This window comes from Castor canadensis, chromosome 5, assembly GCF_047511655.1.
Source record: "Castor canadensis chromosome 5, mCasCan1.hap1v2, whole genome shotgun sequence".
Lineage (NCBI taxonomy): Eukaryota > Metazoa > Chordata > Mammalia > Rodentia > Castoridae > Castor > Castor canadensis.
Genome location: NC_133390.1, coordinates 181,028,122 through 181,049,001, shown reverse-complemented (window position 1 = coordinate 181,049,001; position 20,880 = coordinate 181,028,122). Strand labels below are relative to the sequence as shown.

The window sequence follows — 20,880 nt, the reverse complement described above, 5'->3', positions numbered from 1 at the left end:
TCCTGGTACCAGCTCACCTCTGTGAGCAAGACTCACACAGCGGCACAAGTAGGGTACTTGTCTGACCTTGTGGAAATGGCCCAGGACCAGCAGACAATTAAGACCACAAATAGCTTTAGTTTGTACCAAAATTAAAAGGGTCTGGTGAGGGGACATTGAGAAATGAGCTCTCTGCCATTTTTAGACATAGAGCAGTAAGGACCATCAGTGAGGCCAGTGTTGAAAACAGAACTGTGTTCACCTGCATGGTGGGTCGTCCTGTTTGTTCCTTTGGTGAGGAACATCAGTCCTGGGAGCACTGGGTGAGTCAGAGGTATGTGAGGAGCCCAGGAGCACACTGACCATATGCTGGGAAAATGGGAACTTTGGGGGGAGGCGAAGCTGGGGCCCAGCTGAGCAGGTGAGGGGATGGGTGTCTGGGAGAAGGGGAGCACGTGAACCCCAAAGAGCTTAGATCCCTCTTCTTGGGTCAAGGCTCAGACACCGGGGTAATCTGGGGTCCTTGAAGCCTTTCCAGCCTTCAGAGAAGCCCCTCCACCTCCTCCACAAAGCCCTCCATGCTGTCCAGCTCACAGGGCTCATCAGTCAATCTGGCTCTTCCTCCTCTTCATCAGGAACCTGGGAGGTGCACAGAGCCAGTGTGGGAGCCAGGCTCAGACTGTCCTGCCTTGGCCGCTCAGTTCTCTGGCCTTGCTGGTGGGTTTGTTGTCACACGAGGTGAGTGCACACAGGCATCTGAGTGCTGGGTTGGCCAAGTGTGGGTACAGGACCTATCCCTTTTTCCCCTGTTCTAACCTCACTGGGCACCCACAGCTGTCTACCTTGGTGACTGCTCTTACTCTGGCCCTTAGGGGGAACTCCTAAAATTTGAGGTATGACCAGGGCTGTGTCAGTGGAGATTCTGGAGGCCAGACCATTGAATGTAAAATGTAGCCAGGGGCCTTGCTTCCATCCCAGATACCCCCCAATGCCCTCCCTGCCCTTCTTATGAGATGGGGGCAGTAGCCTGCCTATGGTTCCTAGAGAACCAACCACTCTGTACATCCAGATTTTTGATGAAGACTGCTGTGTCTCAGGCCCTGGCCTGCTTGGGTGTGCCGGGCAGGTCCCTCAAGGGCCAGCTTTGCCACTGGAACCTGGGATGACGCTCTTCTGGTTCTGCTAGGCATGGGTGAGGGCAATGGTGTTTCCTAGTCACCAGCTGCCCTAGTCACTGCGATGCTGAAGTTGGGAACTCAGCCACTGCCCAGCTGCCAGCCTGCAGTGGACACTGTCAGGGCCACTTTTACTGAGTGCTGGCAGCCTCGTGCATTGCGTAAGTTGGCTCCAGACCCGCCTGCTGGATGGGCCCTGTCTCCAGGGAAGGCAGCTCTGTTTATTTTCAGTGTTTGCTCCTTGCTGAGCTCTGGCACTTAGACCTACCTGTTCCCCATGGAACCTGGTTTCCTCAATGGAACTTGGAGGGACAGACACATGTACAGGGATCTGGTTTTCAAAACAATCCCAGTGATAATGGTAGCATTTGGATGCTGGGCCTGAAAGATGCTGTCCCTGAGGCAGCAGGGAGCTTAGCTTTTGCCTTGGGCACCCCGCTATTTGCGAAAAGGAGTACTGCTTGACCCCCAAACAGCAAAGCGATGAAGAAAGCCCTGAGCGTGAGGTGGTTTTGTGTCGTGAAGGCCTGCAGTGCATGGGTGGCTGGTTCTCCGGGAACATGCAGGTAGATGGCAGATTCTGACTCCAGCTTATAGGGAGGGCAGAGTGGGGTCCATGGTGCCTCTGGAGTGTCCTTAAGGATGAAGGCATTTATCCTCCAGGCTTTGCTCTCTGATGCTGGCTGCTTCCCAAGGCAGGAGGGATGAACTGGGGTTCACTTGTTGGCAACAGACATGGTAGCTCCCTCAGCAGGCACAGGCGCAGGCTGGTCTACTGTGCCTGGAAACTGGAGCCCATGAGAGTTCTGACTCCTCCATTCCTGTGCTTGCATTTTAATTGCAGAGTCTACAAGGTGACCCAGGTGACAATTTTGAGACAAGTGCCCACGAGTGGCCCATAGGGATGCCCTGTGTTCTGTGAATTAGTTACAAAGGTCAGGGGAAAATGCCATTAAAACTCGGCAAGAGGCCCACAGAAAGGGTTGAAATTAGTTCTGATGTCAATCACAGCCGCTCTGCCTTTGGCTGGGGTGCAGTGATATTGCAATTCCTCAAGTCTGCCTGTAATTCAGCAGGTCCCAGGCCAGGGAAGGTCAGGCATGTCCATTTTATTACCCTTGTGAGAGGGCAGTGGATGTCCTGGCTCTTTTGTGAACAAATGTGAAGCGGATGGGGCAGGATTTGGGGATGCGAGGTAGAGGCTCTGGTGTCCTGGCCAGGGCACACCCTCCTGGGGCTTGGCACTCTAGCAAGTACCTAAGGGTGCACCATAGCCTGACCTCACTCCTCACTCCTTCTGCCAGATCTCAGGGTGAAGCCCATGGTGGGAGCCAATCTTGGTGACACCCAGGGCTGTTGGTTTTTGTGGTGCCCCTGGGGCACAGGGTTGCTCTGGGATGTGTTTCAGGTTATAGGACAGCAGGAGTGGGCAGGAAGGATTGAAGCCACAGCCGTCTTCATGCCCTCCTTGCTGTGGCTGACAATCTCCTGTGTGGTCACCAAATCAGTCTGCACTGGACTTTGGTATACTGTGGGACAGGACCCATGGGAACCACTTAGCACATTCCAACTGACAACTGGAAGGGCCTTCCGCCACAGGACCGCTGACTAGGTATGGGCATGGAGGGAAGCTGGTTAGGTCTGATATAGGATTCTGAGGCTCAAACTGAGGGGAGCCCTTTATACCCCAGGCCCAAGGAGTAAGATATGTGGGCAGTGATGGCACCCAGAGGCAGCTGTGGGAAGATGGTACTGAAGGCGCAGTGGGGAGGAGAAAGGTGAACTCCTGGAGTTTTTCCTGTGTTTCCTGTGGGCCTCACTGGCGGGCTGCCAGTGCTCATGGAACAGTAGGATGAGGGTGTCGTCCGCTCCCCGTGGTCACACAGGGGCTAAGTGTATGACAGGGACTCCCAGCCTGCTGGACCTGTGTCCTTCCTCGTCCCTTTCTAACCCACCATGGCTGTAATAGGCAATTGTGTTCAGGACTGGGGCTCAAGGGCTACACTGGGTCCCTTTCTGTTTCTTCCTGCAGTCATCAAGGTTCCCAGCACTGCTGCACTGTGACCTGTGGGCCCAGGCACGTGCTCGGGAAGAGCAGCTTCCAAGTTCCCATGCCCCGGGCAGGGATGGCTGGTCCCACTTTCTGTGTCTCGCCTTAAAGTGTTCTGCAGTGAAGTGACTGGGGAGGGGGTGGTCCTCAAAAGATACATCCTGTGAACCTGTGGGTGTGATAATAGTTAGGTCTCGGCAGATGTAGTTAAGGATTTGGGATGCAGTTATCCTGGCTCGGGGTGGCCCCTAAATCTAATGATAAATGTCAGAAGACAGATACACAGAAGAGAAGGTGGCAGAGACTAGAGGGGTGCGGCCAGGAGCCGACAAGTCCTGGAGCCACCATGAGCTGGAAGAGCAGGAGGGAGTCTCCCCTAGAACCGTTGGAGGGAGCACAGCCCTACAGCACCTTGATTTTAGACTTCTGGCCTCCAGAACTGTGAGGATAAATTCCCATTTTTGGAGTTCCTGGTGTGAGGCACTTTGTTACACCACATGTGTTAGACTCACATGTGTGCTCTATAGACCCTCAGAGGTTTCTGGGGCCCTTGAGGATAGGTGCAAAGGTGTTTGGGGTTAGGCTTTTCAAAACATGGTTTTAACTGGAAGCTCTCTGAGTGTCGCTTGGCTGATCTGACACAAATGCAGGTATTTTTAATACATTAGAGAGTTCCTTTTAAACAAGCTGTCAGGAAAATTTGTTGCAGGAAGTTTAACAGGCAGTAAGCCCTAAGAGCCCCGCAATTACCGGCTTCCAGTCTGCAGACACATTTGATAGCATGGGAGCCTCAGAGGTGCTTCACTGTTCCAGAAAGGTTTTCTTTCACTCGGGGTACCCATCCTGACCTCAGATCACCATTTGAATGTCTGAGTGGCTATCTGGTGTTTCTCCCCAGCCTTCTGGGCCTCTGAGGTGCAGAGGTTCCCACTGTCTTTAGGGGCCTGGGTCAGAACTCCAGCCCTCTGAGCCAGGGCCTTGGTACCTCACCTGACCCATGTCTGTGAATGTAGCCCAGCCCAGGGGGCTCAGGTCCCCTGGTGGACAGTCCACCCCTGAGTCCTCAGGTCACTGGGAGGATAGTCAATCTCAGCAAAATGGACCCTGGGGCTGGGTAGAATCTGGGATCTCAAACTTGTGCCAGACCTGTGGGGACAGAGGAGGTTTTGGGGATGGCCATCCCTTTCATTGCCTCCTACAAGCACAGCTGCTGGATCATGGACCTGGTACCACCCAGTTCCTGTCCAGGGCTTTCCAGCCGTCCTTTAGTTACTATCTCTCACAAAGAACATACTTGTTCCTGATTCCCTACAGACCATGCAGGGAGTGCTATGGCCATCTGAAGCTGGCTTTGAAGAAATCTGAGAGCTTTCCCTCAGTGTGGTCCAGCCCCTAGGCTCATCAGTGGAGGGGGAAATAGTGGGGCAATGTTTGGGGCTCCCATGCTGATGACTGTCCAAGAAAGGTCCCTAATCGAGAGAGATCCCCGCCCACGAGGGCTGTTTCTGTCTCTCAAAAGTGCCCAGGAGGGGCCAGCGGCTGTGGGGCTGCCAGTGAAAGGGGGTGCAGGGATCCCAGAGGCAGATCCTGGAGGACAGGGTCAGCTCAGATGAGATGTGATCCTCCTCCCTTTTCTCCAGGCAATAAATAGTGACCCTCGACAGCCAGTTCCTACAGTGCACATCCTGCTGGAGGCACAGCTGGAGGCAGACAGACTTACAAATGAGCCAGCCCTTGCTTGGCTCCAGACCAGCTCAAAGTTCTGGACAGCCAACGCTCAGCTCCCGAATGACAAGACACAGACATGCTTTGTATCCCTGCGTGGTCCCCAGGAGCTAGGAGTTGCATGGTCCTATCAAACAACATTACTCCCGATGACAGTATCCCACAGTTTGTCACGAGTACTTACAACTTCATAATTCCCAAACTGGACAATTCCTAAACAGCTCAGGGCTCTCAGAACTTCAGGGGCTAGAAGTGTGGCATCTTTTTAAATAGAGGAGCTGTTTTTGAGATACAAGAACACCAAGCTCTCTCAAGAATGCTCTTAACCTTTAAATATGTCAAAGAAGAGTTATTGAAATTTACAATAAATTCACCTTTTCACAGACAACGGGCTAAAAATGTTTAAGTCCAAATAAAGCTGCTGTTTCTTATAAGCCTTAGCATAAGGTTTATTCAAACACAGTGACTATCCTCCACTGTTTCTAAGGCAATTATGTTTCTTTGTTATGTTCTCTTTTGCAACATTGTTTTAATAATTCCTTTGAGCCAAAGTCTTTTATCTTAAGCTGCCTCAGATATTTTTGAAAGTAGGCAGTGTTTAAACTCTACAGAGGACTATCATTTGGAGCACTGGACTAGCTCTCCTGCTATAAACAGCCATAAAACTGCACACGGTGTATCAGGTGATGTATTCAGACACAGACCATGCTCCCCAGCAGCAGGGAGGGTCGCAAGGCGAGCTCCCTTCACCCATCCTCACCTTGATGGCATTTTCTGGATGGAGACATAAGGAGTTGGGGTCAAAGCAGAACATGGCTATTCCAGCTAATAGGGCAGAGACTGGGCTGGAAATCTGCAGAGCAAGATGCTGGAGAGGGAGGCCTGCCTGGGGCCTCCTCAGCAGCCCACGAGGGGTTTCCCGTGAGTTATCGCTGGCTGGGCTGGGTGCAAACAGAGGCCATGCAGGACTTACGGAGTTGGAGGCGAGAGGGCTATGGACACATGGGCCTCCAGCAGAAACGCAGAAAGTCTACAGCTTAAGGCTCACTACGAGTCAGGCCTAGAGTCGGGCCTGCCCTAGACCCACCCTAATAACCCTGCGGCAAACCCCAAATTCACAGAGGAGATGGAGCACAGGATCTTCCTTAGGGGATACAGCATGAAACCAGGCTCAGTCTGCCACTGAGTGCCTGCTGAGACTCTTCAGTGGGAGCTGAAGAACCCAGAGTCCTCTATCATGTGTCATTCATAATGACCAGCACAAATTTAAAAATTGTGCTGGGCACTGATGGCTCCCGACTCTAGGCCTCTACCTAGGCAGAGATCAGGAGGATCGCAGTTTGAAGCCAGCCCGGGTAAATAGTGTTCGAGACCTTATCTCAAAAAACCCTTCACAAAAAGGGCTGGCAGAGTGGCTCAAGAGTTCAAGCCCCAGTATCACCAAAAAAAAAATCACGTATGCAAAGAAATAGGAGATGTGGCCAACTGACAAAAAATAAAGCAGGCAAGCAGAATGGACCCCAAAGTGAAGCAGTGGGTAATGTGGTGCCAGATGTGACCCTCATGACTCCAATCACATGAGGATGTACACTGAGGCCAGGCACAGTGTCTCATGCCTTTAATGCCAGCTACCCAGGAGGTGGAAATCAGGAGGACTGTGGTTCGAGAGCAGCCCAGGCAAAAAGTTAGGGAGACCCCCATCTCAATCAATAAGCTAGACATGGTGGTAGGCAGCTGTCATCCCAGCTAAGTGAGAGGCATAGGTAGGAGGATCACAGTTTCAGATTGACCTTGGAAAAGAATAACTAAAGCCAAAAGGACTGAGTGTGTGGTTCAAGTGGTAAAGTACCTACCTAACACATGCAAGACCATGAGTTCAAACCCCAGTACCTCCACCAAAAAAAAAAAAAATTAAAAAAGGATGAACACAGATGTAAAGGATCCTGGAAAGTGAGGAGTACGGGGGGGTGGGGGGAGGCACCTCCAAGAGGAGAGAGTTGGGAAGGGAACTCCTAATTCTGAGTATGAACCCATATGAGTCTGGGCTTGTGCTTGAGTGGCCCATGTATGGGACACAGCTGAAGGACCATAGCAAAGGGTTTGAAACTGCCCCTGGCAAGACCCCAAACAACTGTGAGTGATGTTAGGGAGCTTAGGAGGAGCTCACAGCCTGGCAGAGGACTTGAAAATGGTACTGACATTGGAAACATTAGAGGCAGATTGTAAATCAGAGTGGCAGTTCTCACTGGGCAGACTGCCTGCTGTAAGAAAAACACCAAGGTTCTCCAGAGGATTTTAGCATACCCTAAAACACCATGACAGAACTGAAATGCTCAGGAAGCAGCCCAAAGTTACTCTCCTCTGACAGAACAAGGGAAAGACAATAATTTTAAGGGAAGACAACCCCTTTTACCCAAGGATGACTCCAAGGAAGGAAAGACCAAGAACTTCAGAGCCAGGTGTGGTGACGCACTAAGGTCCCAGCACTCAGGAAGCTGAAGCAGGAGGATTGCAAGTTCAAGGCCAGCCTGGGCTACATAGTGAGACACTGTCTCAAACAAACGCAAGCACAAAAACAAAAGCAAAAAAGCAGGCATTGGGACCATGTTCCACGAGGTATGGTCACCCTCTTGAAATGAATGGAAAGACAAACGCTCTTAAAAGAGAAAAAGAAACTGCATGAAAAGAACCAATAAAAACAGTAGAAGTGAATAACTCAATGCTGTCAACCAAATTGACTTTCATACACTAATCCATGAGCAATAGTGCATCCTGCCCAAGTACGCACCCTATTCACCAACATAGACTGTTGTCCTGAGCCATAAAACAATTGCTAAAAACCTGAAAAGTCCACGTCAGTTAAGTGTGTTTTCTCAACACAAAAGAATTAAGTTAAAAATGAATAACAAAACGATATTTGGAAAATCTCCCAAAATTTGGAAATTAAAAAACATACTTCTAAATAATCTGAAAATTAAAGAGGGACTCTCAAGGGAAATGAGAAAGTATTTTTAATTAAAAGGCATACAATATTTCAAAATTTTTGAGATGCAATTAAAGAAGTACTTAGGAAGAATTTCACAGCCTTAATTATTCATCTTAGAGAAGAATAAAGATCTCAAATCAATAATCTAAGTTTCCACCTTAAGAAATCTAGGGAAAGAAGAGCAAGTTAAACTCCAAGCAAGTAGAAAAGGAAATGAAGAAACACATAAGATCGAAAGCAGAAGACCAATAGAGGGACTCCATGAAACCAGGGACCAGGATGACAGACTCACGGCCACATTGACCAGGGAGAAAGAGAGAAAGCCTAGAATGCTAACACCATCAGCACTGACCCCACAGGTGCTACAAGGACTAAGGGAGGTACCACAAGCATATTTAAGCCCCAAATTTGACAACATAGACTGAGTGGACACATTTCTCAAAAGATACAAACTTACTCAAGAAGAAGTAATCTGACTATTCTTTCATCTTTTAAAGGAACTAGAATCTCACAACTCTCTAGGCCCAGATGTTTTCACTGAAGAATTCTAGTAAACCATTAAACAAGAGATACCAATGCTATATAAGCTCTTCCAGAAAACACAAGAAGAACAAAACCTGCCCAACTCATTTTATGATGCCAGTACTATCCTGATCACAAAACTAGACGAAGACAAGAAAGTAAAACCTTGGACCAATGTTCTTTGAAAATGAAGACACAAAAATTCTCAATGAAATGTTAAAAAAAATCAAATCCCGCTAATCCATGACTAGTGTGTAGGAATGTGAGGCTGGTTTAACACTCAAAAATTAACCAATGTTTCCCGCTCAGGACACTTAGAGTAGTCAAATTCATGGAGACAAATGGAATGGTGGCTGCCAGGGGCTGGGACAATGGGTGAATGGGAACATGGTGCCTCGTTCCCCGGGGATGATAGAGGGGTTCTGGAGACAGATGGCAGTGATTACTGTCCAGCAATGTGAGTGTGATTAACGCCACCCAACTGTGTACTTACGACAGTTACAGTGGTAAAGTTTATTTCACATACACATTCCCACAATAAGAAGTAATCAATATAATTCACCATATTAACTGAGTAATGAGGAAAAATAACATGATCACGTCCATAGACACAGAAATCATTGCACAAAACTCAACATCCTTTCATGATAAAAACAATGCTCAGCAAACTAAGACTAGAAAGGACTTTATACTTAGGAAGACTCAAGACCTTCTCCTAAGGTCAGGAACAGGGTAAGGTCTGCTTCTGCCCCTCCCAGTCACCACCACCTGGAGGTCACAGCCAGAACAAGGAGGCAAGAAAAAGAAGAATTACAAGCACTGGAAGAAGGAGGTAAAATGCTCAGACAACCCCAAGGAACCTAGAAGAGCTTCTATAATTAATAACTATACTTGTCAGGTTGTAAGATACATGGCTAATATACATGAAATGATGAAATTTGCATATGCTAGTCGTGAGAAGCTGGAAATTGAACATTTAAGAAAAATGTACCATGTATAACAGCAATCAAGACATGAATACTCAGGTATAAATCTAACATAATCTGGGTAGGATTTGCATGCTGAAAACTAGTACTGATGAAGGAAGTCAAAGGATCCCAAATAAACAGATAGATGAACCACGTTCATGGATTTGTAAGGCTCAATGTTAAGTTGCAAGTCTACGCTACAGATTAGTACAGACCCAATGAAAATCCTAGAAGGATCTTTGTAGATATTCTACAAAGATGATTCTAAAACTATGTAAAAGCAAAGGAACTAAAATAGCCAAAACAAATCTGGAAAAGAAAAAGCTACAAGGCCCAGGTTACCTAAAAGATTTTCTACATAGCTCCAGGAATCAGGGAGAGTCAGGAATCCAGACTTGGAGACACTAGGGACATCAGAGGAGTGACTGGGTACAGTGTGCTCAGCTGTGCACGGATGACGTCCTGGCCAAGGCACGAAGAAATTTCATGGAGGAAAGGCCATCTCTTCATGAGATGCTGGGGCATTTGAATGTCCATATGTGAAATCCATACCGCCTATCCGGCAGGAAAAAGTCAAGTCATAAACAGAAATATAAAAGTACAAAACTTTTGGAAGATAACAGAGAAAGTCTTTGTGACCTTGGGTTAGGGACTGACTTCTTAGACATAATATCAAAAGAGATGTTATGACAAGTGACAAGCTTTTGCTCCATGAGATACAACATTAGGAGAAGGTATGGAAAAGCCAAAGATAGGGATAAACATTTGAAAACTGTATCTATCTGATAAGGACTGTGTGCAGAGTATCTAGGAACCCCTCAAAACAACCCTAAGAAAATAAACAATTCAATGTAAAACCCAGCCAAGGCCTGCCTGGAGCAGACACCTCCCCAAACAAGACACACAAATGTCAACCAAGCACATGAAAGATGCTTAATGTCATTAGTCAAGAGACGTAAACTAAAGCCACAATCAGGTACCACCTAGAGCTGGGCGCCGGTGGCTCACGCTTGTAATCCTAGCCTACTTGGCAGGTTAAAATTGGGAGAATCACAGTTTGAGACCAGCCAGGGCCAAAAAAAAAAAGTTCATGAGACCCCACCTTGATGGAAAAAAGCTGGGTGTGGTGGCATGTATCTGCCACCATGGGAAGAATAAAATAGGAAGATCACCATCCAGACTACCCTAGGCAAAAAGTGTGATGCCATCTCCAAGTAACCCGAGTAAAAAGGGCTGAAGGTGAGGCTCAAGTGGTAGAGTGCCTGCCTAGAAACACAAAGCCCTGGGTTCAAACGCAGTCCTAAAAAATCAAACAAACAAACCACACATGACTAACAGAATGGGTACAGGAAAAGAAAAACAGCCAAAAAACTGGCGTGTTGTGTTCTGGCCAGGCTGCAGAGAGAGCAGCACTTGCATAAAGCCAGTGGATACATCCTGCTGGAAACACTGTCCGTTTCCCTTGAAGTCGAACACACACTTCCCGTTGGAGCCAGCAGTGTGGCTTCTAAGAATTGACTCAAAAGAAGGAAACGCACATTCCTCCAAATCCTGCACTTGGAGCGGCTGTGTATAGCCATCAAAGCTGGAAACAACCCAAATGTCCTTCAACCGGCAAATAGATGAACGGACTGTGCCACCGCCACACAAAGGGACTCTCCTCCCCGACACAAAGGAAGGCGCAGCACGGCCGGACCTCAGACGCCAGGTAGAAGCGGAAAGTCAGATTCGAGAGTCCATGTGCTCATGGCTCCACGTGCATGGCCTCCTGGAAAAGAAAGGACCATAGCCGGGAGGGTGGGGGGCCAGGTCAGCGGTTGCTAGGCACTGGGAGGGGGTGGCCGACTGCAGAGGGAGAAGCAACACTGGGGAGGACGTCTCCATCAGTTGAAGAGGGATGGGAAAGCTCAGATATAAAAGAGCAAGACAAAACGAATGCTACTGTGTAGAAACTGAAAAAAATAAGCTTAAAAAAGAGAGAGAGAGAGAGAAACCCACAGATCTGGTATCTGGTTCCTGTTTATCACTCCTGCCTCCTAATCTAAGTCACTCTTGGAATATGGTTGAAGTTTCCTACCCATTCTTGCTGACAGTGTTTCCCCAAAGGCAGTCAGAACCACCCCCTTAAAACACAAGTCACATCACTGCTCTGCTCAGAAGCCGCACGGGTACTCATTTTCCTAACATAGAAGCTATGGTGAGGGGTAGAAGCCCTCTCTAGTCTGCCTGCTGCTTTTCAGTGGCCCTTTGGCCAATCTCTGGCCACTCCAGCTTCCTCACAGTTCCTCAAACACAAGTGCAGGCCTGTCCCAGAGCCAGTACACGTGCTCTTCCCTCTAGCCGGAGGCCTCTTTCCCAACACTGCATTGAGAGCCTCAGAGAGATCTCCGACCTGCCAAGGGGTGTCCCCACATTCCATCCCATCTTCGCTGTCCTTATGACAGTCAGCCTTTCTGTCTTTCTGATGGACTGCAGACTTACCGGTTTTGCTTACTGCTTAATATATACCCAACACACAGTAGATGTTCAGCAACTGACTAATGAGTGATTGTGGAGAAGATGGAAAAGACAGGGTCCCAGACTCTCAAGACTCCTTGGCCTTGGGCTGGAGACACCTGGTCCAGCTGCACTTCAGGCAACTGGTGCTGCTCAAAGGAAGTGGACAGGCGCTGGCCAGCTGGCCGTGGTTCCCTAACTGAGTAGTGTGGGACCTGTAGGGGCATTGAGGGTGGTGATGAAAGTGGTCCCTGGCTCCCACAAGGGGACCAGCTTTTGTGTCCTGCACATTGCCTTGTCTCTTGTCCACTCGGCAGCAGGAATCCTACATGTGGGAACTGAGCCCTTTACTGTGAATGAACTCATTAGTTCACAGAGCAACCATCATGTCCAGCTGGAGGTGAAGAGACTAAGGTGAGGAAACACAGTACCCAGTCCAGCAACTGCCCAACCATGAGGCTGAGACTTGAACCTGGCTCATGGCTGCTGTTCTGGACCCTGAGGATAAGCCCAAGCCACCCATCCCGAGGGACGCCTCTGGCTCTGGAGCAGTCGCAAGTCTCCGTCCTGCACCCCCGCCCACCTTTGGGCTCAGCTCTGAACTGAAGAAGCAGCTCCCACGGCCCGGGGTGTCAGGCCCTGAGCAGGTGGGAGTGGCTTCAGGTGGGCTGGCCGGACCCACAGCTGTGCCCTGGCTGTTGACAGCAGCCATGAGTGGCATGGAGTGGCAAGGAGGTTTCTTTGGTCCTTTTGGCCACTGAGCCTTTGTAGTCATCTGGTGCAGAAGGGACCATGAGGTAGACAAAGGCCCTGCTTCTCCTTCTCAGAACAGGGAAACCCAGGGGCTCATGCTACTTTTGTTATCTACGGACTCACCCAGAACCGGAACCTCCTCAGCCTATGGTGTGATGAGTCTTAATAACTTCTCAGTCCTGCAGTCCCCACCACGGCCAGATCACAGGCATTCCCACTCCCCCAGCGCCCCCATCTGCTTCCTGTCCCTGACTCTTCCTCTTCCAGAACGTCACATGACTGGGATTTACAGAGCCTCGGAGCCTGGCCTGCACTCATCATGAAATGTCCCTTCGTGAAGCCCAAAGGCAGGATGCAATTTCTAATCCAGAGACTGGAGGGAGGCGAGGGCTGGGCGGGGGGCCAGTGTCTGATGGGGCCAGTGGTGCTCTGGGAAGATGAAGAGCTCCTGAGATGGACGGTGTAATGGCTGCCCAGCAGCGTGGCTGTGCACTTCCAGTTAGGAAGGCAAATCTTAGATTATGTATATTTTATCTCAATTTAAGAGAAAAAAAGCTTGAGAATTTTTTTTTCTCTTCTCAAACGCTAACAGCTATATAACCACAGGAGACTGTGTTTCTGCAGCTGGGGGAAATGCAGGCAGCCTTGGCCTCCCAATCTCAGCACACAGGTCTGACGCACTTGCTGTGCCCCCCTTGCCAGCCTGGCCTAGTGACGTCACTGTGCCGCTTCGTCATCAGATCTCATCGGCTGGCGTCTCAGTGCCTCTGCAGGGCTTAATGACAGAAAACGAGAGGCTCTGCTGGGAGAATTCCCTAGTTGCCCTCGGCCCACCACAGAGCTGCAGACCAAGCACTGTGACAGAATGCCTTCAGTCTGAGTCAGGACAAGCCCTGGTATTTGGGACCTGATGCAGAGCTGCAAACGTGCCCCCTGAGCCGTTCTGGGTTCTGGGACAAGCCACTCCTTGAGGGCTGCCTGAGCCAGCCCTAGCCAGCTGTGGACCTCGTACTCCCTCAGTCCTCACCCATCTCACCCAAGATCACAACCTTTGTCCCCAGGGGAAGCACCAGACACTCAGACTGGACATCCTGGTCAAGCTCCTGGGGCCCTGTCTCTCTCCAGCCACATGCCATGCACAGGTGGCTGCCCTTTGTTTGGCCTTCTGGGAAGATACAGGTGTGGATCCCACTCCGCTGACTCACAGTCTTACCCTGTGTCTCCCACCTGGCCCCAGCAGGCCAGCAGGACAGGACCAGCACCTACAAGGCCAAGTTCAACTCCTTCCCGTGGCGATGGTCTGCCTCTTCCTGGAACCCTTTCCTGGTTATTCTCCCTCTCCACAGTCTCAGAGTCACATTCATGATTTCAATCCCAGACCAGTTTGAATGTCAGATTTCAAAAGCCAAAGTCTATATTCCTGATATGTGGAGTTTCTGCTTTTAGTCTCACTTCATAGCCCAGGCTGGTCTCAAACTCACAAGTTCTTAGCCTCAGATGCCCAAGTGCTGGGATTATAGGCATGTGCCACCCACACCCAGCATCTCAGTCTTTTAAAAACTGTTAACCATGGAAAAACTTCAAACATACAAAAAAAAAAAAAAATCAATAGCCAATCTTCACCACGACTGACTTGTGGTCAGTCTTGCTTCACCCACACCCCACCTTTGTCCCTTTCCCCAAATTGTGTTTCTGCGTTTTTGTGACTCATTTTGCAGTAAATGTTTCCATGGACTACCTAGAAACTAATCTGAGTAGCTTCTTGACAGCAGGGGTAAACTCACAGCCTTTGGCCCCCATCTGGTATTCCATCCCTGTTGCCTCTCAACTTTTTAACAGCTCTCAAAATTTTAACAGTTCTTAGCAGGAAAAAGGACCAGTGTCACGGAGTCGGGTCTCTGCATCATGACTATGGAGTCATCTGTCAGGTCTGCTAACCCCCGGCCTCAGAACCCCACCATGTAGGACTCCTTCTTGCCTCTGTGAGGAGGTCAGGCCTGGGCAGGGCCATTGTTGCCTCCTTGGAATCATCTCTGTCTCTTTTGCAACTTTTTAATTTGAAAAAATTCCCAACAGCAGAAACCCCACCCTTTCTCCAGATCTAACGAGTCCACCTGCTTTGCCTGAGCGCCTGCTGGAATTTTGCTCCACACATATCATCCACCTACTCTCCTACAATTCGGCCACACTTCTCTCTCATCCATTTGCGAGGAAGTCACGGACACCCTGCTCTGTGACCTCCTAAGAACAAGGATGCTGCTTGTGGAGGGTTGCTGGACATCGTTCTGTGCGCAGCACAGAAACACTGAGAAAGTAATCCGCGGCCTGACTTTATTGGAACCAATTTTCTTCCTGTGGAAGCAGGGCTCAGCTGCTTCTCCCTCCTAGCGATCCTGTCAACCCTTAATGGCCTGGAGACCACATCACCATACCATACCATCAATCTCTCACGGACCCCGGGCAGTGGCTGCAGGTACCACCTCCCCCTGCACGGGTCTTGGCCTCTCCTGCCCTTGGGAGGGAGCCTGCACCCCACCCAGGCTGCTGCTCCCTCTGAAGTCAGGAACAACCCCAATGAGGAACACTTCTGCATCAGCTAAGAAAGATGCTTCCTGAGAAAGCAGACAGTGGGGCAGAGGCTAGATCCAGGAGCAGGGTCCCTCGGCATTGAAAACACGGATAATGAAGTAGTGACCACGAAAGGAGCCCTTGCAGCCCGGCCTCGTGCCTGACCATGCCAGGCAAGAGTTTACTTTAGTGTGTGACCATGGGATTTCTGGAAACAGTTTGAAAGGATGCAACTATAATTGAGTGCCCTCCCCCAGCCCACTCCACCCTTCTAGTGTCCAGAGCATGGCTGTGTACAGGGCGCCTGCTCCAACCCTTCCATTCCTGCCAGCACAGCAAACAGACTCTCAGGAGGAAAAGCACACTGACTGAATTTGCTGCAAAAACATCCCACCTCAGTGTGCAGGAGGGGAGCCAGAGGCTCCGAGAACCCGGCTTTGACTGCTCAAAGCCCCTGTGTGCACTCTGCGCAGAGGACGGGGGCGCCCTGACCTGCAGGGTCTCTGCTCTAGGCCTCTGGTTAGAGAAGTCAAGCCATGGCCTCAGGGGCTGGACTCTGATCCCTTCACTGGCCCACTTCAAGGACAGCACCCAATATTCCGCAGCCCCACTGGCACAGACCCTCATGCTCTTGAGGGAAAGGTTAGGTTTGGGACAACAGCCTTCTCCAACCCTGATCTCCTTCTGTCTACTGAGCTGTGCAGACAGCCTCCCACAGGACGGGAGGCCACGCAGGACCACGGCCAGGCACACACTGTGTGTCACTGCACACGTGTTTGTGTGCATGTGTGTTTCTGAGTATACGTGGGTGTGACTCCATGTGTGTGTGCATGTGTCCGTGTGTACACATGCTTCTGTGTGTGCTTCTCTATGTGCGTATATGTGTCTGTCTGTGTGTTCACAGGCATGTTTATGCACCTCCAGGAGCAAGTGTATCTGTGTGTCTCTGTGAGTGTACACCATGTATGTGGACACAGTCCCCCAGGCCTCAGAACACAGCTGGAGAGATGCCTCTCCCTCTGCAACTGGTACCCACCTCAGAACTTGTTTCCAGGATGGTAGGGCTGGAGCCCAGGCTGGACTGGTATGGCCCTGGATGTTAGAGCTGGCAGCCACGCTGTGACTGCCCTGAGTACATGACAGATGTTTCTGGGTCTTGGGTTGTGGCTGGGGTCTGTTGGGGTGAAGCAAGCTTGACCTAGATCAACCTGAACCAGACCCCAAATTCCCAGCCTCTATACTGTTAGTTCCCAGCTTGTCCATCTCCCCATGCAGGACACATTCAGTCCTCACTCCCTGAGTTTGTGAACACAGGACCTGCCTGAATTATAGTCCACTGCCAGCCCTAAGGCCAAAAACAGTGAGCTGTGACACCTGAGGTCAGAGCAGTAGGTTGGCCCGGGCTGCAGCAGGACCACACATGGCTGGAGGTTGATCCATGTGGACAGGGACATGTGACAATTCCGAGGAATCTTCCAGCACCTGAGGTCCCCAAACCTCTGGCTCCTCCTCTACCTTGCTGTCTGGGGTCTGGGACCATTGGGAGAAAGCTGGACATCTGGTCCCACTTGCTGCCCTCTGTCCCTTCCTCCGCCCCTTCCCCGGGCTACGCTCTCAGAACACCTGATCTCTTCCTCGGTGACTGCTCTGTGTTACTCAGAAGTGTTACCACCAACACTCAGCTAATTCAAAGAACTTCTGCTTGTAAGTGCCTGGGGCAGTCTCCTAAGTGTGAGGACTGCAGACCTTGTGAGGGATGCTTGGGCTGGCTGGGAGACCCCTACTTTGGCCAAGACTTCAACACTTCCAAATGTGAACAACAGGAGGGCGACCATGAATGAGGGTGCCCAGCTCCTCAGGCCAGATGTTTGAGAGCAGAGGTGCTCACCCAGAATGACCAAAGCTGGTCCATTATGACACCCTCCCCCCAAAACCGCTCCTAACATGGCTGGCGGCAGTGCGGGAAGGAGGGGGAGGTGGGAACCTTCTTGTCAAGCATTCCGAGTAGTTTGTGGTCTGGACCCTGAGAAGCCTGGTCAGAGCTCTTACCTCTGGAAGACTGTCCTTCTAATCGTCCCTCCTTTAACGAAAAATGGGAGTAACATTCTCCAAGTGTGCCAAGGAAGGCAGCAAGCACTTGGTGAATGCTCGGCCAGCACCACATCTGATACAGAAAGGAGACTGTCCCAGGGCTGATGCTCAACAGGCATCCTTGAGTGGACAAATGACCAGGAACTAACAAAATGGGCCTCACAGCTGCCAAGCAACGAGACTAGACGACAGCACTTTATGAGTCAAGCGATGTTTCAAAGGAGTCCAATTTTGTGGACCTAACAGAGGGGCTGCAGGAATCTGGAGAGAGGGGACACTTTCTTGGGGGATGAGGGCCAGCTGTCCTCCCCTCCCCTGCTCTGTTGATGATGATTGCAAACAGCCACATTTCTCCTGACAGCCAGGGGCCAGAGTCAGGGGCTTTTGGGAGGCAGTCACTGACCCAACCTGTCAGGTGAAATGTTCAGGAGGCAGGACAGGCTAGACTCTCTCCGCCCTTCTCCCAGCAAAGCTGATCAAAGACAGGAGCTTGGGGAAAGAAAAATGAGACCTCAGCGTGATTTCTTACTGTTTACCACACACGGCGCCCTGTTTGCTTCCATCTCTGGTGTGGGGAGGGATCTTGCTGGAATAAGCCAAGCTCTGACTCACCCCCTGCTTCCAATGACTGGCCGTTCAGGAGAGTCCCATGAGGGGACACCTGTATCACAAGTTCTACACAGTTTTGGGGACTGGCCCACTTCGGAAGTGGCCGGTGGAGACACTGTCACAGCTCAGAGTCTGGTAGACAACAGCCTCCATCCTGGCACTGCTGTCTCCCTGAAGTGGCAGCATCATATTGGGGCTCCAGAGGTGACTGCAGAAGGGACAGCCAAATGGGCAGCCAGCTGCCCTGGTATCCCCTTTAATGAGGCATAGCGCAAAGACCCTGCCTAGACCCTTCCATTCTCTGCCTTGCTTACCAACCCCGGAGTGGAAGAGACCCCATATCTCCATAGCTGCTCAGGTCCTAGGACCAGGATACTACTTAAACTAACTTCCTTCCTCCCTCCCTCCCTTTCTCTCTCTCTCTCTTTTGTTTTTGTTTTTTTTTTTTTTTGAGACAGGGTCTTACTGCATACCCTGTCTCAAACTTGAACTTGAGGCAGGCCTTGAATTTATCATCCTCCTGCCTCCCAGCTTCCCAATTGCTGGGATTACAGATGTGCACCACCATGCCCGGCTTGAGTGTTATTTCTGCCTGGATTTCCTCTGCAGATACCCTCCTCCCACCTCAGGACGCTTGCCTGACAAACTCCCTCCAGTGCTGAACTCCTATGGAGCCCTTGGCAGGAGGACCTTGAGACACTTGGCTCCAGTTTTATTCACCTCCTGGCCCAGACACCTCACTTCACTCCCAGCAGACAAATCTGCACCAGCAGCAGCAGCAGCAGCAGCAGCAGTGAGAGGTTTGGTGCTTCCACACTCGCCCTGCAACGTTCTTCATTCTCAGGCCAAAGTCATGGTCACTCCACATCACAGACAGGAAACTGCTAAACCAGCCCAATACAGCTTTAGGTTCAGCACCAACTCCCAGCTCCAGGCCAGGGCAGGGCAGCCAGGTGGCACTGGGGGAGACCAGCCAGAGGGCTTCTGTACAGAGGACAGGGTGCAGCTTTTGGCGACAGCTTCTTGAGAAGCTGCTGAAGAGACACCCGCTTTGAGAGCATGCTAAGGCTGACACTAGGTCCTAGGGAGTTGGCACCCCAGGGAGGAACTGACAGAAGGAGCCGATGAGGCAGGGTGAAAGGTGAGAAGAAGGGGGTCAGGCTGCCCCCAAGGAACCTCCATCCTCCCCAACCTCATAGGAATGGTCTTTCTCAGTTCCCAGCATGGAGGTGGGGAACTGTGGGGAGAAGGGAAGAGGAAGTGGTTCCTGAGCACAGCCCCCACCCCACAGCCCTTCTATCAGGAAGAGGCTCTCACCTGGATGACGACCTTCACTGTAGCTGTGTCCACGATGGGTGTGCACACAAGTCCGCCAGGGTGTTGGCCATCAGCGCTGAGGTTCTGTTGGCCCATGGCAAAGAGCATGGGCACGGCCAATAGCCCAGAGGCCAGCCAGATGCTACTGATAAACTTCTTAGTGCGGCTTCGGGACATGAGGGTCTTGGCCTTGAAGGGGTGGCAGATGGCCAGGTAGCGCTCCACGCTCAGGCTGGCCACATTGAAGGCTGTGGCATAGGTGCAGGCATCTCGCAGAAAGTAGTAGCCCCGGCAGACAACGTCTCCAAAGGCCCAGGGGTGGTGCACCCAGATGAAGTTGTACAGCTCCACGGGCATGGCCAGCAGCAGGATGAGCAGGTCGGACAGCGCCAGGCTACCCAGGTGGTAGTGCACGGTGCTCTGCAGGCTCTGCAGTGACTTCTTGCGCGCTAGTGTGAACGCTGTCACCGAGTTGCCCACTGTGCCCACCACGAAGAGGGCCAGGTACACAGCAGTCACTAACACCTTGGAATAGATGTCAGTGTTCACGTCCAGGTCGCTGCTGGGCGCCGCGAGGAAGCGCTCCGACTCATCGTTGGAGCCGTTGCCTAAGCCCGGGGCCCGAAGCACCGCTTCCAGTCCCGACTGCGACCGCGGGAAGGGGTCTGCGCTTGGCGCGCCGGGGATGTCGGGCTGCGTGGAGCTGTTGAGACGCATGGTCGGCGCCGGGCTGGGAGGCTTTGTCCCGCGCCTCCGGGGCTGGAAGTCCCAGTGAGGGTGGGCGTGCCTGGGGATGGGGTGCAGATATGAGGTGCGGGAAGGCGAGGGGGCGCGCCGTCCAGCCCGAGAGCACCGAACCGCGACCGCGCCGCCCCGGAGCGCTGGAGCTCCAGTCTCCGCTCACCTCCGGATTCCCGGGTCTGGGTTCCTGCTCCAGACTGCGCGGTTCTTTCGGCTCCCTCCGAGCTATGCGCCTAGCCCCGAATGGGGCTGCCTCGGATCTCCAGACTCTGCGGGTCCCTGGGCCCCTGGGCAGCAGCGCGGTCCCCCGAGGACAGCGCCCAGCCGGGCTTAGGCTTCGCAGAGCGAGCCTGTGGCACCGAGCAGGGCGCACTCGCTCTCGCTCTCCCGACTAGCGCTCTCCGCGCACCCCAGCCCCGCACACCTCCCGCCGCGCCCGCGCCCTCCCGGCTCCTCGCGCCTCCACTGAGCTGGCGGCTGCGCGGCGCGCACGGCAGTGGGGAGCGGTGGAGACAGAGGGAGGCGGCTCCAGTCGTGTCCCCTCCCCACGCGGGTACAAACAGGTGGTCGCCCCTGAGCACTCTCAGGGGAAATCCCCAGGGAACCAGGATTCTGAAGAAGGTCACGAGGTGATGGGGCAATGGATCTTTCCAGCCACCCTTCTCCAGAAAGCACGACCTCTGGTTCCCGGGTTTTCTCCATTTCTTCCGTCCTCAGGAAGGGAGCTGCCCCCAGTCCCCTCCAGCTCACTCAGGGCTGGGGGTGGGGGTACAATGGAGAGGGCGGGCAGGAGAAGACCTCCCGCTGGCATGTCAGGGCCTCTGCACAGCTGGCTGGGTCGCTCCCTCCTGGGTGCCTGCAGGGCGCCAGAAGCTGAGCACCCAGGAGGCTGTGGGCCTG

At 51.8% G+C, this 20,880-nt stretch overlaps 1 protein-coding gene across 1 annotated transcript in view; it reads right to left on the bottom strand.

Annotated features, from left to right (window-relative positions):
• Ntsr1 (neurotensin receptor 1) overlaps positions 1–20,371 on the bottom strand; it is a 48,579-nt gene extending 28,208 nt beyond the window's left edge. Inside the window, exon 1 of the mRNA XM_020173765.2 lies at positions 19,240–20,371. Coding sequence (XP_020029354.2) covers positions 19,240–19,956 — 717 coding nt within the window. The 5' untranslated portion in view covers positions 19,957–20,371. The remainder of the gene's footprint in view (positions 1–19,239) is intronic.
• Positions 20,372–20,880: the final 509 nt, after the last annotated feature.